The 14,935-nt window shown below is 49.5% G+C and overlaps 1 protein-coding gene across 1 annotated transcript; it reads right to left on the bottom strand.

Annotated features, from left to right (window-relative positions):
* Window positions 1-9,409: 9,409 nt before the first annotated feature.
* On the bottom strand, window positions 9,410-13,823 carry CHST1 (carbohydrate sulfotransferase 1). The gene is made up of 3 exons (XM_004387651.1): window positions 13,793-13,823; window positions 12,955-13,052; window positions 9,410-11,544 (listed from the first exon to the last, which is right to left on the bottom strand). Exon 3 carries the CDS (start codon window positions 11,500-11,502, stop codon window positions 10,267-10,269), a length of 1,236 nt encoding a protein of 411 aa, XP_004387708.1. The 5' UTR covers window positions 11,503-11,544; window positions 12,955-13,052; window positions 13,793-13,823; the 3' UTR covers window positions 9,410-10,266.
* Window positions 13,824-14,935: the final 1,112 nt, after the last annotated feature.

Raw genomic sequence — 14,935 nt, forward strand, 5'->3', positions numbered from 1 at the left:
TGTATGAGAACTCTACTATAAAAACTCCTGAAAATGTTTACGCACAAAAAGAAATAATCTTTGATGGTTACGAGGGAGGGGAGGAATGGGGGTGGAAAAACACTAACTAGACAATAGATAAGTGGTAACTTTGGTGAAAGGTAAGATGGTACATAATACTGGTGAAGTCAGCACAACTTGTTCAGGGTAAGGTCATGGAAGCTCCATGGACACATCCAAACTCCCTGAGGGACCGAATTATTGGGCTGAGGGCTGTGGGGACCATGGTCTCAGGGAACATCTAGCTCAACTGGCATAACATAGTTTATAAAGAAAATGTTCTACATTCTACTTGGGTGAGTAGCGTCTGGGGTCTTAAAAGCCTGTGAGTGGCCATCTAAGATACTCCACTGGTCTCACCCCTTCAAGAGCAAGAGAAAATGAAGAAAACTAAAAACACAAGGGAAAGATTAGTCCAAAGGACTAATAAACCACAACTACCGTGGCCTCAACCAGACTGAGTCCAGCACAACTAGATAGTGCCCGGCTACCGCCACTGACTGTTCTGGGATCACAATAGAGGGTCCCAGACAGAGCTGGCAAAAAATGTAGAACAAAATTCTAACTCAGAAAAAGACCAGGCTTACTGGCCTGACAGAGACTGGAGAAACTTTTAGATCAGTAATGAAGTCACTCCTGAGGTTTACCGTTTAGCCAAAGATCAGACAGGCCCATAGGACGAATCGAGACTAAAGTGGCACAACCGCCCAGGAGTAAGGACTACAAGGCAGGAGGGGACAGGAAAGCTGGTAATAGGGAACCCAAGGTCAAGAAGGGAGAGTATTGACATGTTATGGGGTTGTTAACCAATGTTATTAAAAAAAAAAAATGTCTACTGTTTAAAGAGAAGCTAGTTTGTTCTGTAAAACTTCATCTAAAGTACAACAAAAAAAAAGATTTAAAAAAATGTGTTACTATCAGTAGACACGGACACTTCAAAATAACAAGAGATTCAGTACACCGGAAATATGTAACAATGTTAAATTTGTATGCACCTAAAAACACAGTCTCAAAATATATAAAGCAAAAAATGACAGAACTACCTTGGGAAGTAGATAAATCCACAATCATAGTGTAAAATCTTTAGTACACCTTTCTCGGTAATCACTAGAATAAAGAGATTTTTTAAAACCAAGACAGATAATTGACCGATAACTTTAACTTGCCTTGATAGACATATGTAGACCACTGTTACGAGTTGAATTGTGTCCCCTAAAAAAGATATGTTGAAGTCCTAACACCCAAAACCTCAGACTGTGACCTTACTTGGAAATAGGGTCATTGCAGATGTAATTAGTTAAGTTAGCATGAAGTCATACTGGAGTAGGGTAGAGCCTAATCTCTTTATGACTAGTGTCCTTATAAGGAGAGAATACAGACACAGAGAGACACACAGATGCAGAAGGCAGATGGCCATGTGAAGAAGGAGGCAGAGATTGTAGTTACACTGCCACACGCTAAGAAATACCTGGCACCTCCAGAAGCTAGAAGAGGCAAAGAAGCCTTCCTCCTCTAAGCTTTCAGAGAAGGCATGGCAACATGCTCGATTTCAGACTTCTAGCCTCCAGAACTGGGAGAGTAGTTTTCTGTTGTTCTAAGCCTTCCAGTTTGCAATACTTTGTCATGGCAGCCCTAGGAAACTAATACAGCCACTATATCTAATTACTACAGAAGATAACATTCTTTTCACTCATTGTCCCCAGACTATACATGGGACACTAAAGCTCAGGAAAGACGACTGATTTGCCCAGCAAGATGCAGTGGAACAAGGTCTCCATTTGAGTCCCCTGTTACCTAAATCACTGATTTTCCACTCTTCCTGGCTGGTTCTAAAGGCTGCCTGCTCCCCTTGGTGCAAAGGCCTCTGTCCTGAAGTCAGATCCAACTGCCCAAAGTCAGTGGAAGGTCAGAACAACATTGCTAAAGGCTGAGGTGTTGTTAAGGAAGAAAGCAGGAAGCAATGCAGGAATAGAGCATTGTTGTTTACAGCCTTGACTGCTGGAGTTTACCAGAGGAGGAAGCCCCCAACAGCTGGGTATGGTTGGCTGGCTCACAGACCCAGTTCAGGAAACTAGCGGATACAGCCTTAAGAAAACTCTATATCCTTCATCTCCAGATACATTAAATTGCGGACTTTCCTGGGCCTTAGAAGGAAGATCTTCTGGGCCCCCACACCATAATAGTCCTTTTGAATGGAAAAAGAACACGGATGCAGGTGGCTTACAGGAATCCAAAAATTAAAACCAAATCCATTGCAGTTGAGCTGATTCCGACTCGCAGTGACCCTATAGGACAGAGTAGAACTGTCCCATAGGGTTTCTAAGGAGCAGCTGGCGGATTCAAACGGCCAACCTTTTGGTTAGCAGCCAAGCTCTTAACCATTGAACCAACAGGGCTCCGTTAAAGGGAGTAGAGAGGGCTAAGTCCATCTGACCTAGAGATAGGTGGTGGCTGAGCTGCTGGCTTGGGGCCACCCTAGAGAGCTATTTCTCCAGAAAGTTAAATGGTCTTGGGACTTGGCCAGAGGATGGCATGATAACTCAGCCAACTTCTACTCCTGAGGATTACTTCTTCAAAGGTGCCCAGGGCCTACAGGTACTGTCCTGTGAGTAAGCCACTTGTTCCTTTGCTTAGTGGCCATTCTGTGAGCATTTTTGACTGTCCTCCCAATTCTCTCTACCTAGCTAGCCCGTGGCTCTTGACCTTGGCTGATAAGGCCACTTTATTTAGATGTAACTTTGTGCACTGGTAACAGTTCAAATCACTAGGAAAGGACATCATGTTTGGTAAAGTAGAAGGCCAACGAAATAAGGGAAATCCACAGTGAGATGGACTGACACAAGTCACAACAATGAACTCAAACATACCAATGATCATGAGGATGGCACAGGACCAGGTAACATTTTGTTCTGTTACACATAAAGTCTCTGAGTCAGAGCCGACTGGTGGCAACTAGCAACAAAAAAGCAGTTCAAATTAGAAAAGCTCACCAAAAAAAATGTACTCATTCAACAATTGTTTATTGAGCATCTATCATATTCCAGGCACCTTGCTAGGCACTGTGGTAAAATAATAATAATAATGGCTAACATTTATTGAGCACTCATTATGTGTCAAGTAAATGCATTATATAAAATGCATTAATATATGCAGTCTTCATAGTAGTCCTCTGAGGCAGGTATTATAATTTCCTCTGAATAGATGAGGACATGGAGGCTTAGAAAGGTTAAGTGACTTGTCAAAGGTCACACAGCAAGTAAGTGGTAGAAATGGAACTGGAACCTAGAACCATGCATTTTATCACAGTGTTTCCCAAGATGAAGAAGACCTAGCTGCAATCACAAGTCATCAGCAGTGGCCACTCCCAGAAGCAAAAAGTGCAACTAGAGGCAGGTGGGATAGGTGAATCTAAAGTTTGATGGAGCCTTAAGAGTTCTGTGAAGACTTGGTAATTTTCCTGTCTGTGCCTGGGAGAGCAGGTTGCAGGCTAGCCCAATCCCCAGACTCCAGATCCCCTCAGCCAGTGGCTGGAGCTAGACTCCCTGGTGGGATCAAACCTTGGCTAGTTTCCTGTGAGGACTTGGTTCCAACTGTTTTCCAGGCCTCAGGAAACAGAAGCTTGTGTGTTTTCTCACTGGGTCTGTGAAGGTGCTTGCCCCACATCATTTTTCTTTCCCCAAAGAAAAGGCATTCCAACAGAGAGAAATCCTTCCACAGCAAGTGGTTTCCCCAGGAGGTGATGAGCCAGAAGGGCAGCTTGTTCACAGACAACACCCTCCAGGATGGTAGGATGTGGGGCCCAGCTATCTCCCCAGAGCTCCAGGGAAGTGGCGCTGGGAGACTAGACTGTTTGTTGTTGGCAAGGAGAGAAGCCAGGGTGAGCAGGTGGGAACACACAAACAGAGGAAGTCCTTTATGAAGAGATGACAGGACATGGTCCCCAGACTCATGGGCCAGGAGGGGCCTTGGGTCTGGGGACAAGATGAGGAAGTTACTTCTTAGAACCTCCACACATGAATGAACTACACTCAGAAGCAGTGGGGGTGGGGCCGGTCCTGCCTACGTGGGGATGTGACCACCATTTCCTGACTAGCAAGAGAAGCCTCTGTGTCAGCAGGAAACAGCTGCTGTAGAGGTGTGACTAATAGGAGGGGAAACGTGGTTTGTAAACTGTAAAATTCTGTACACGTGTTTGTTCGCTGTTATTCTCCTTCGGTGCCCTAACCTTGGAAATAGTAACAAGTGGCAAGGCAGTTGATGGCACAGCGACAGATAAACAGGAGATGTTGGTGTGTAGAGCTAGAAAGAATCGTTGACCACAGAAAGAGGATGCAAGTCTTAGAGCAAAACTTAGCGCAATCTCCCTTAAGTTGTCAGAGACAGCCTGGGAGGACATCTTGCTGCCTCAGGACTCATTCCAGTTCCTTAGAGATCTTGCCCACCCCCAAGTGAAGGCCTTGGACAAGCAATTCTTTTAACAGAAGGAAGCACCTGCTTTATTCATTCTTTCATGCATTCAACCAGTATTTATTGAACACCTGCTGTGTGCCAGGTCCTATATGAAATAATTACAACTGTGGTAAATGCTGTAAAAGAAATAGCATGGTGCTTTGTTGTTGTTAGTTGCTGTCGAATTGGCTCCGTCTCATGGCAACCCCACGTACGACAGAGCTAAATGTTGGCTGGTCCTGCGCCACCTTCACGATCGTTGGTATGCTTGAGTCATTGTTGCAGCCACTGCATATTCTGAGTGCTTCCCAACTTAGAGGGCTCATCTTTCAGCACTATATCGAACAATATTGTGTTGTGATCCATAGGGTTTTCATTGGCCAATTTTCAGAAGTAGATCACCAGATTTTTCTTCCTAGTCTGGAAGCTCTACTGAAACCTGTCCACCATTGAGTACCCTGATGGTATTTGAAATACCAGTGGCATAGCTTCCAGCATCATAGCAACATGCAAGCCACCATAGAACAACAAACTGACAGGTGGTGGATACGGTACTATAAAGGCCTATAAATTCAGGATAACTGAACTAATCTGCTAGGACCAAGGAAGTATTGATAATTAAGCTGAGATCCAACTCAGGCATAAGGAACAATCTGTGCAAACACAGCAATGGGACAGAGTATAGCATGTGTATCAGTTAGCATTTGCTGCATAACAAGCCACTCCAAAACTTAGTGGCTTAAAACAACAACCATTTTTGGGGGCTGTGGTCTCAGGGGACATCTAGCGCAGCTGGCATAACATAGTTCGTAAAGAAAATGTTCTACATCCTACTTTAGTGAGTAGTGTCTGGGTTCTTAAAAGCTTGTTAGCAACCATCTAAAATACATCTATTGGTCCCATCACATTCGGAGCAAAGGAAAATGAAGAAAACCAAAGATGCAAGGAAAATATCAGTCCAAAGGACTAATGAACCACATGAACCACAGCCTCCACCAGCCTGAGACCAGAAGAACTAGATGGTGCCCAACTACCACCACCTACCGCTCTGACAGGGATCACAATAGAGGGTTCCGGGCAGAGCAGGAGAAAAATGTAGAACAAAATGTAAATTCACAAAAAAAGACCAGACTTACTGGTCTGACAGAGACTGGAGGGATCCCTGAGACTATGGTCCCTAGACACCCTGCTAATTCAGAGCTGAATCCACTCCCAAAGTCTACCTTTCAGCCAAAGATTAGATAGGCTTATAAAACAAACAATAACACACGTGAGGAATGTGCTTTTTAGGTTAATCAAGTATAGGAGACCTAATGGGCAACACCTATCCATAAGCAAAGCCAAGAAGGCGGGAAAGGACAGGAAACCTGGACAAATGGACACAGAGAACCCAGGGTGTATAAAGGGAAAGGGGGAAAGTGCTGACACATTGTGAGGATTGCACCCAATGTCACAAAAAACAATTTGTGTATAAATTTTTGAATGAGAAACTAATTTGCACTGTAAACTTTCACCTAAAACACAATAAAAAATTAAAAAACAACAACGACTATTTTTAACTCACAATTTTGTGGGTCAGAAATTTGGCTGGGCTCAGCCAGGTGATTCTAACAATCTGGGTCAGGGCTCACTCAAGCATCTGCGTTACTTGCCAAATCAGTGAGAGACTGGCTGGCTATTGGCTGGGGCTCCTCGGTTCTCCTCCTCATGGTCTCTCATCCTCCAGCAGATTAGCCAAGGCTTCCTTCACAAGGCAGTTGGAGAGTTCCAAAAGGAAGCAAGAAAGGACAAGCTCCAAAGTTCAAGCACTTTTCAAGTCTCTGCACCCATCATACTTGCTATTGTCCATTTAACCAAAGCAAGTCGCATGGCTAAGCCCAGAGCGAACGTGAGAGAGCAACACCCAAGATTGTAGCTACAGGGAGGCAGGAACAAATAGGGGGCTATAACGGCAACAATCACCCTCTGTGTGTTCAAGGAATTGAAAGAAAGCAAGGAGACTAGGGAGTGGAGCATGAACGGGAGTATGGCCCAGTAAAGCTAATGGTGGGCAGGAACCAGAACATGCATGGGCTTGAGGAGCACTTAAGAATTTGCTCTTTATCCCGAAAGCAGGCAGGCCCTCTGGTTTGTGATTCTCTGTCTTGTGAATTTGGTCAACATAAATAAATCTCCTAAAACCTGAAATGTCCTGGGTGAACTGATAAAATGGATTTTCCAAGCTTGAGAAGCCGAGAGAAGGCTCTGGGGTCTGATCTACCCCATATATTCCTGCCTATCGTCTATACTGCTATAAATGCCCCATGCTTTCCCACCTCTGTGCCTTTGCACCTGCTTCTCCCTCAGCTGGGAAGGATCTTCTCATCCCTCCCCATAAGGCCAACTCTTACTCCCCCAAGATTCAGTTAGGTACCACCTCCTCAGGGTAGACCTCCCTGACTTCTCCAAGCCCAAAGACCAGGGACACATAGAATGGGAATATGAAGCCTAGGGAACAAGCCTGTAACTCATAGTGACCTTTGGGTTTCCCAATTTGGTGCAGGGTCCAGCCCTGCCTGTGTGGTGTACAGTCTGTGGGCATAGCACTTCCCTCATGTTGTAAACATCTTCTTACCTGTTTGCCTCCCACTAGACCGTGTATCTTGAGGGAATGTTCACATGTCCAGTGCCTATACATAGGATTCAGAAATGAATGAATGATTCCATCACTATACAGTGGCCCTCTAGAACCTCTCTTGAAGCCACAGCCAGCCTTATTCAAGTCCTCTTTCATTGAAGTCGAGGGAGTTGGAGAAGGGTTCTTTCCAACTAGGCCACGAGCCCCAGTGTCTCCCAGCTTTAACATGAAGCCACCTCCCAGAAGAGAGACATTCCCTGGCTCAGGGACAACTCACAGCAGCGTGGTCCAAGAGTAAAGAGAAGGGAGCTCCTTGGACAACAAATGCAGTGAAGTCATTTAATAGGAACAGGGTCAGCTAGCCATGGCCTCCATTGGCACAGACCTTCTCCTGTGTGCTAGAACAGCTGACCAGGGTCAGTAAGGCCCACTTTGGTCAAATGGACAATAGCAAGTGTGATGGGTGCAGAGACATGGAAAGCATTTGAACTTTGAAGCTGTCCTTTTCTTGCTGCCTTTTAGAACCCTTCAACTGCCTTGTGAAGAAAGCCCTGGCTAGCCTGCTGGAGGATGAAAGACCATGAGAAGGCCCAACTTACAGGTTAGCACCCTCATCACAGGTTAAAGATGGCACCCTCATCACAGGCTAAAAAAGCAGCTTTGTGAACCAGGGGCTGAGAAGAGGGCACCAAAAGCCCCAGCCCTGCGCATTTGTCCTGGCGGAATTTCCGAAATACCATGAGGGTTTAAATCATATTATTTCCTTTTTGCAGAAGAGAAAGCTGAAGCCCAGGAAGATAAGTCTTTGACTCATCAGTCACTGTAACTGTCATGGCCACTGTCTTAGGCTGGGTTCTCTAGAGAAGCAAAACCAGTAAAGTGTATAAATATATATATAGAGAGAGAGAGTATATCAAGGAAACAGCTCACGTGGTTGTAGAGGCTAGAACGTCCCAAGTCCGTGGATCAGGGTAGAGGTCTCTCCCAAGTCACACAGCTACAGAAGCTGGCAAGCCGAAGATTGGCAGGTCGGAGAGCAGGGCTCCAACTCACAGGCTGTGCAGATCGATGAATCCCAGGTTTGGCAGATAAGCTGACAGCTCAAGTCCCAAGAACAGGAGATGAGATGACAGGAAGCAGCCGCAGGATCCAGAGAGCAAAAAGCCAGAATGTCTGCTTATATACAGATGTGGGCCACACCCTCAAGGAGATGCCCTTTCATCTGATTGGCTACTCACAGTATAGTCAATCATGGGAGTGATTACATGAAAACATGGAGAATCATGGCCCAGCCAAGTTGACACACAATCTTAACCATCACAGCCACCCACGTAAAAGACTATTTTTCCCAGCCTCCCTTGCAGCTAAATGTGGCCATGCGACTATGTTTTAGCAAATAAGACATGAGTGGAAGTCTGTAACTTCCAGGTTGTGCTCACAAAAAGCAGAGGTGTGTCTCCTTCTCACTGCCTCGTCAGCCATCTTGGACTATATAGCCAAAGACAACATGGAAAGAGCCAGGACCCTTGACATGGGGGATCCACCATGCCAGCTCTGAACAGCTTATGCCTGTACTTAAGTGAGAACAAAATAAATTCCTACCTTAATTAAGCTACCATTATTTAGGGTACTGGCTATAGCAGTTTAACCTATATCCTCCTAGTCTAGATCAATTAACCTTCCAACTGAAGATCAGTTGAAGCTCATGCAATTCACCAGGGCCACTAGAGCTGCCCAATCATCAGGAACTTCCACTGTCCCAGGACAACAGAGCTGTGGCCTGAAGCCACCGAAGGACCAGCTGTTTTCTTGGACTAAGATCCAAGGAAGCTTGGAGGAACCTGCTAGATTGCTGAGCAGGGGAAGAGAAGCATGGCTGATATCCCACAGCGTACACACCAGTACACCTGTACCAGTTGTTAAAATACCGAAACACTTTCAAGCTGGTTGATAAGCACCCATTGCCCTGAGCCATCCCACGCCTTGAGCGTTCCCCTTCCCCAGACCCAGCAAGTAACAGGGTAGGAAGGGATCACTAGGACCTCATCTTTAGCTCCAGCCATTCTGATTTGACAAGCCATCTCCACTAATTAAATATTTTTAATATCACCTCTGGCCATAAGGTGCCTGGCCCCAACTGACTGAAGGGAAATAAAACTCGGAACTCAAGAGTCCAGGGTGATGAGGGTGACGAGAATTCTGAAAGTCAGAGATTTAGAACTGAAATTCCACCTCCACCTGCTTCTCTTTCTCTTCCCAAAAGCCAGAAATACCCACTCAGAACGTCCCACAAGCACACCCAGAGATTATTGCACACTTTTATTTACAGAAAACACAGATAAAGCATTTCAGTGTTCATTTAGCAAACTGATCCACTTTTTTTTTCCTTTTTTGGCACAAAGAAATATCACAGATGTACCCCAAGATCAATCAGAAACCCATAAGATTCATCAGCCATCACTCGTCCAGGGGCAGGCACAAGACTCAAGACAGACAGCATCGCCACAGACTGGAAAAAAATAAACAAGGTCCACGTTCACCTCACAGTAAAAATCTGCTCACCGACAGGCAAGGGTGGGCAGGTGGGGGCAGTTTCTCTGCTCCAAGGGGGGGAGTGGGCACCAGGGGCAGGAAGCAGAGATGGGAAGGGGATACACACTATTCATAAATTACAGAGGTGGTCTTTTTGTTTTTAACCTCTTACCCTATAGAAGACAGTGAAAAACTACAATACACCGACCACTCTTCCATTTGAAAAGTTTGAGAAGTTGTGTGGTATTGGGTGCCTCTCCCCTGTGCGTGCACGAGTGTGTGCCCATGTGCGTATGTGTGTGTGCACACACACGTGCGTGTGTGAATGTGGTGCTTGTAAACAGTGTCACCATCCATATACAGACCCAACATCCGTGTGTCTGAACCGGGGTGGGGTGGGGGCCATACCCCACTTCACGCCCCCCTCTGCCCCAATGGTTCCCGTCCAAGGCATAGTGCAAATTTCAGAGACAAAAAGAGGCGGAAGGGAGTGGGGGTAGGCAGGGGGCAAAAACGGCACAAAGACAGGGTGGGAGAGGGAGGGGGAAATAAGGCAACAGTTAAAAATGGTCCATTTTATCAAAACCGAGACACCAGGTGCCCCCACCCACCCAACCACGGCGCCCGCATCACGAGTAAGGGCGGAAGTCCCGCTCCTCCACCAGGCTGATGGAGGGATTCTTCAGCTCCTCCTCTGAGGCGGCCATCTTGTAGCCCAACTGTGCCAACACCTGCTGGCAGGCATTCTGGGCAAAGGCGACTATGTCGTAGGAGAGGCGGAAGCGCCACTTCTCCGCGGTGGCGGCCGAGTTGCGCACGGTGCCGTATTTGTGCTTGCCCAGGGCAGGGTCCCCCCGCGTGTTGTTCTGGATCCAGCGTGCCACATGGCTGTCCAAGGGGATGCCTAAGAACCCGTAGATCTCCTCAGTCTTCTTCATGGGGTTCCTGGCCAGGTCCTCATAGCGCACCAGCATGTACTTGCCCTTGAGCCAGGGTGGCCGCATTAGGCCGGTGGACACGGAGTTGGAGAAGTCCTCGCACACTGTGGTCAGCTGCGTCACGTCCAGGTTGTAGGGCTTCCTCCCCGTGCCGTACCAGAGCCGCCAGAGGCGGTACGTGTCTCGGAAGGTCTCGCTCCGTGAGGCCAGAATGCCCCGCGGGTCTCGGACAAGCTGGATGACCTTCAGGTTTAACCGCGGGTCTTCGACCAGAGCCCGCAGGTCGTTGACTTCCGGAACCCGCACTGTCTTGATGGCCACGTGGCTGCGCTCTCGACAGGCCTCCGCCGCCACCGTCAAGTTCAGCAGGCCGCACTTGCGCACGCAGTCCCCCTCTTCCAGCACCAGGTCGGCAGAGCCTGGAGGGTCACATACGGGGCGGGAGCAGAGGACCCTGCTGGCCCCTCGGCGGAAGATCCTGTCAGTGGTGTGGTTGACAGGCGGAGGCTTGATGTAGTTCTCCAGGAAGTAGAGGTCACAGTCGTAAAGGCTCCGCAGGAGGTCGCGGCTGGCGCCCAGCATGACGCGCCGGTCGGCGGGGCTCTTGCCCTGGGTGAAGCGGGGTATGAGTGTGTTCTGCACGTGGTAGAGGGGCTCAAACAGGTAGAAGACGTCCAGGTGCTGGTTGAAGAGTTGGCCCACGAAGGAGGAGCCGCTGCGGGTTGTGGCCAGGATGAGGATGTGGGTCTTGCGGGAGAGGTTATAGGCGAAGGTGGGGCCCTCCTCGCACAGCCGCTCAGCCAGCCCAGCATCGGCCAGCCCCGGGCAGGTGTGGAAGGACTTGGCGGTGAAGGTGCGGATGGCTGTGTACTGGATGGCGATGGAGGCCAGGGCAAGGAGGAGGACGGCCTTCCAGGAACATTGCATGGCTGGGCACCTTCATGGGGCTGCTTCTCCACCATGCGAGGTCTGCGGGCAAAGGCAGGCAGCGGTCAGGGAGCAGCCAAGCATGGGTGGGGTCTCCCATGGGCAGGGGCCACTGCTCGCTCCCTTGGAAGATCTGGCCTCCAGGGAGCCCAGGGAAACACCCCAACTCCCTGCCCAATATTCACCCACACACACATTTCCCAAAGCCTAAGCAGCTTCTGGAATCCCTGGGTAGTGCCAACAGCTAAGCACTCAGCTGCTAACCAAAAGGTAGGAGGTTCAAGTCCACCCAGAGGCACCTTGGAAGAAAAGCCTCGTGATCTACTTCCAAAAAATCAGCCATTGAAAATCCTATGGAGCATAGTTTACTCAGACACACATGGGGTCCAAATTGACTTAATGGCAACTGATAAGCAGCTTCTACACTGGACTTTACTATCTGCTGGGGAATTCCTTAGAATGTCTGGGACCTGGAACAACCGATGCCAAGGGCCCTGACTCCCAGGGATTTACCCTCCAGAATGCTGCTCTGTGTTCCTTTTTGGGCCCCACTGAGTAAGAACCTAACTCCCCAAACCTCCACTCTTAGGAATGATGAGCGCCTGCCTCAAGCTATCCCCCTGCCACTGCCCACCACCCGTGCGTCTCCTGCGCCCGCCAGCATCTTCCTTCACCCCCGAGGAGCTGATGTGCATGTGTTCATCTTTCCTCTGCCCTTTGCCACCTCCAGGAGGAAGAAGAATCCATGTCAAATGCCTCCTGCCAGCCCTGCCCCTGTGCAGAAAAGGCCCTGACACTGTGGGTCAGTGAGCTGCCAGCTTCAGCCGGGCCAGGAAAGATGGACAACTGTGTCAAGGCCCTTCCAGGTGACCAGCTTCCTCCAGATGTGGACTGCTGGGGCTCCTCAAGTCCCTAAGAATCAACTGGTTCAAAGCAGAGAGGGAGTCCAAGGGCTCCTGAGAAGCATTGCTCCCCCAAGACCCTTCGCCCTCCATGGTTTGCTTCTGGCCTCGTGGAGAGAGGTCCAGGCTATAGGGCCAGAAAATTCCCACTGACAGGCAGGGTAGACTGGCCTGCAAAGATCTTAGCCCAGGGGGCGGGGACCTCAGTCCTCCAGGCACCCCCAGCCAGCCAGCCCTTAAGGGCCTCCATCCTTAGCCCCTCACACCTTTCTGTCCACAGGTGGTATCAGGGCCCCACAGTGCCCCAGCAGAACTTGGCAAGACAGAAGAGGAAGCAGTGGAGCAGAAAGGGGCAGGCAGAGCAGGAGACTGGGAGGGAGGGCCACAGGAAGGAAGCGAAGAGTGTGCCAAGAGTCCAGGGCAAGGAGCCAACCTAAGCGTCTTGACGATGCCCCGACAGAGTGTCCCAGATGAGCTCAGTGACTGGGCCTGGGGGTCGGGGGGAGGGGGTCACTCCCGGAGAGAATGCAGCCAGCACTCAGCCACTTACCAAAGAAGGGCTGCCCCGAGCCGGGGAGTCCGCAGCCGCCAGCGTCTCCTGGCCTGGTTGGCCGTCCCAGTCGGTGTGGCAGCCCCGTGGCCGGCGGACTGCAGGGAGACAGGGAGGGGAGGAGTTCCGGGATGGAAGTAGGCTCCCAGTGCCCCCTCTGCACCCCCTTCTCTCCTGTGTCCTGTGCCTTCTACTTCAGGCCAACTGGTCCCCACTGTTTGCTCCCCTTCTATCCCAGGGCCAGGCTGGTGGTGGAACCTGCCTGTCCTCTCAGATGTGCTACTGACTCAGGGCCCTAACCAACCCAGGGCCACCCCAGGGCCACCTCTGGTCCCTGGGGTCTGGCCCTCCATCCGAGTCCTGGGCAGCATCCCATCCCCTCTACTCACTCCCCTACCAACACCCATACCCTCCTAGCTGGTCAAGGTCCCTCTGCTCATACCAGGAACCAGTGGGGAGGGAGGCTGGCAAGCCTGCACACCCAACAGACCAAGAGCTGGTGCCCAATACGGGCAGCTACCCAGGGAGGCACCCACTCCACCCTCCCAGGAAACCATGGGAGCTGCAGAACAATCTATGTGTGCAAACACTTCTGGGCCTGGCTAGCTCTGTTCCTAGCTTTGGGGGCCATACTGACCAGACAAGACCCAGCGGCCCAGCGGCCAACAATGGAGCTAACTGTTGGAGTCGAAGTTATCCAGCAGACCTGGCCTGCAGCACAGCCCTGACTGGCCGTGTTTTAAATAAGTGAAGCAGGCCTGACCCTCTCAAATTTGACTTGTCCAGTGATTCCCCAGGAGGAGGGTTAGCGGAAGTCAGCAAGGGCCAGAGGGCTCACCCCAGACCTCCAGCTTGAAACGGCAGCTCCGTTGAGACCAGCCCAGACGCTGAGGTCTGCTTCGAAGGGACAGCCAGGGAGGGTGTTCTCCCAACCACTCCAGGAAAAGAGGAGAACAGCTACCTGAAACCCAGAGCAAAAGTTGACCAGGGAGCATTCCTGAGCTTGGTGTTTGTCATGATTTGAATTATGTCCCCCCAAAAATGTGTATATCAGTTTGGCTGGGCCATGATTCCTGGTACTGTGTGATTTTCCTATGTTGTAAATCCTGCCTCTATGTTAATGAGGGAGGATGGGTGGCAGTTGTGTTAGTAAGGCAGGACTGGATCTACAAGATTGGACTGTATCCTGTGGCAATCTCTTGAGATATAAAAGACAGAAGTGAACAGCGAGACAGGGGGACCTCATACCATCAAGACGGCAGTGCCGGGAGCAGAGCGCATCCTTTGGACTGGGGTCCCTGTGCCGAGAAGCTCCTAGTCTGGGGGAACACTGATGAGAAGGCCAAGAGAGAGAAAGCCTTCCCCTTGAATTTGGACTTTTAGCCTACTTTACTGTAAGGACATAAACTTCTCTTCATTAAAACCATCCACTTGTGGTACTTCTGTTGTAGCAGCACTGGGTGACGAAGACAGTGCTCTTCACAGATCCTGAGTTAAAACACCAAGATCATAGCAATATCGTGTTAACATTCATTGAGCTCGTCCTAAGCACTCAACCCCTTACCTGCCTTTGCTCATTTACTCCTCAGGATAACTTTATGTGGAAGCCAGTATTCTCTCCATTTCACAAGTGAGAAAACTGAGGCACCGAGAGGGAGCTGCCTGCCTGAGCTACATACCTGCTTTAACCCTCGTCTCACAGGCTCCCCAGAGCCCATACTCTCTCCCTCTGTGGAGATTTCACCTTCAGACCCTCAGGCTTACATGCACTTGGCCTTGGAACATGCATTCAATTAATGTCTCCCTCCCATTTGTGAGTAGGCTAGAGAGAGACTGGGCATTCGAAGCGGGAAGGTGGATGGTTTCCGAAGCTTAGATCTGTTCTTTCCCTCTGCCGTCTGGTCTTTTTGATCTGTTTGTTCATAGCTGATGGGGTGTATGCGTGTGCTTTGTGACTATTCTTCCCACATCCAGCCTGACT

This window comes from Trichechus manatus, unplaced genomic scaffold, assembly GCF_000243295.1.
Source record: "Trichechus manatus latirostris isolate Lorelei unplaced genomic scaffold, TriManLat1.0 scaffold00191, whole genome shotgun sequence".
Taxonomy (NCBI): domain Eukaryota; kingdom Metazoa; phylum Chordata; class Mammalia; order Sirenia; family Trichechidae; genus Trichechus; species Trichechus manatus.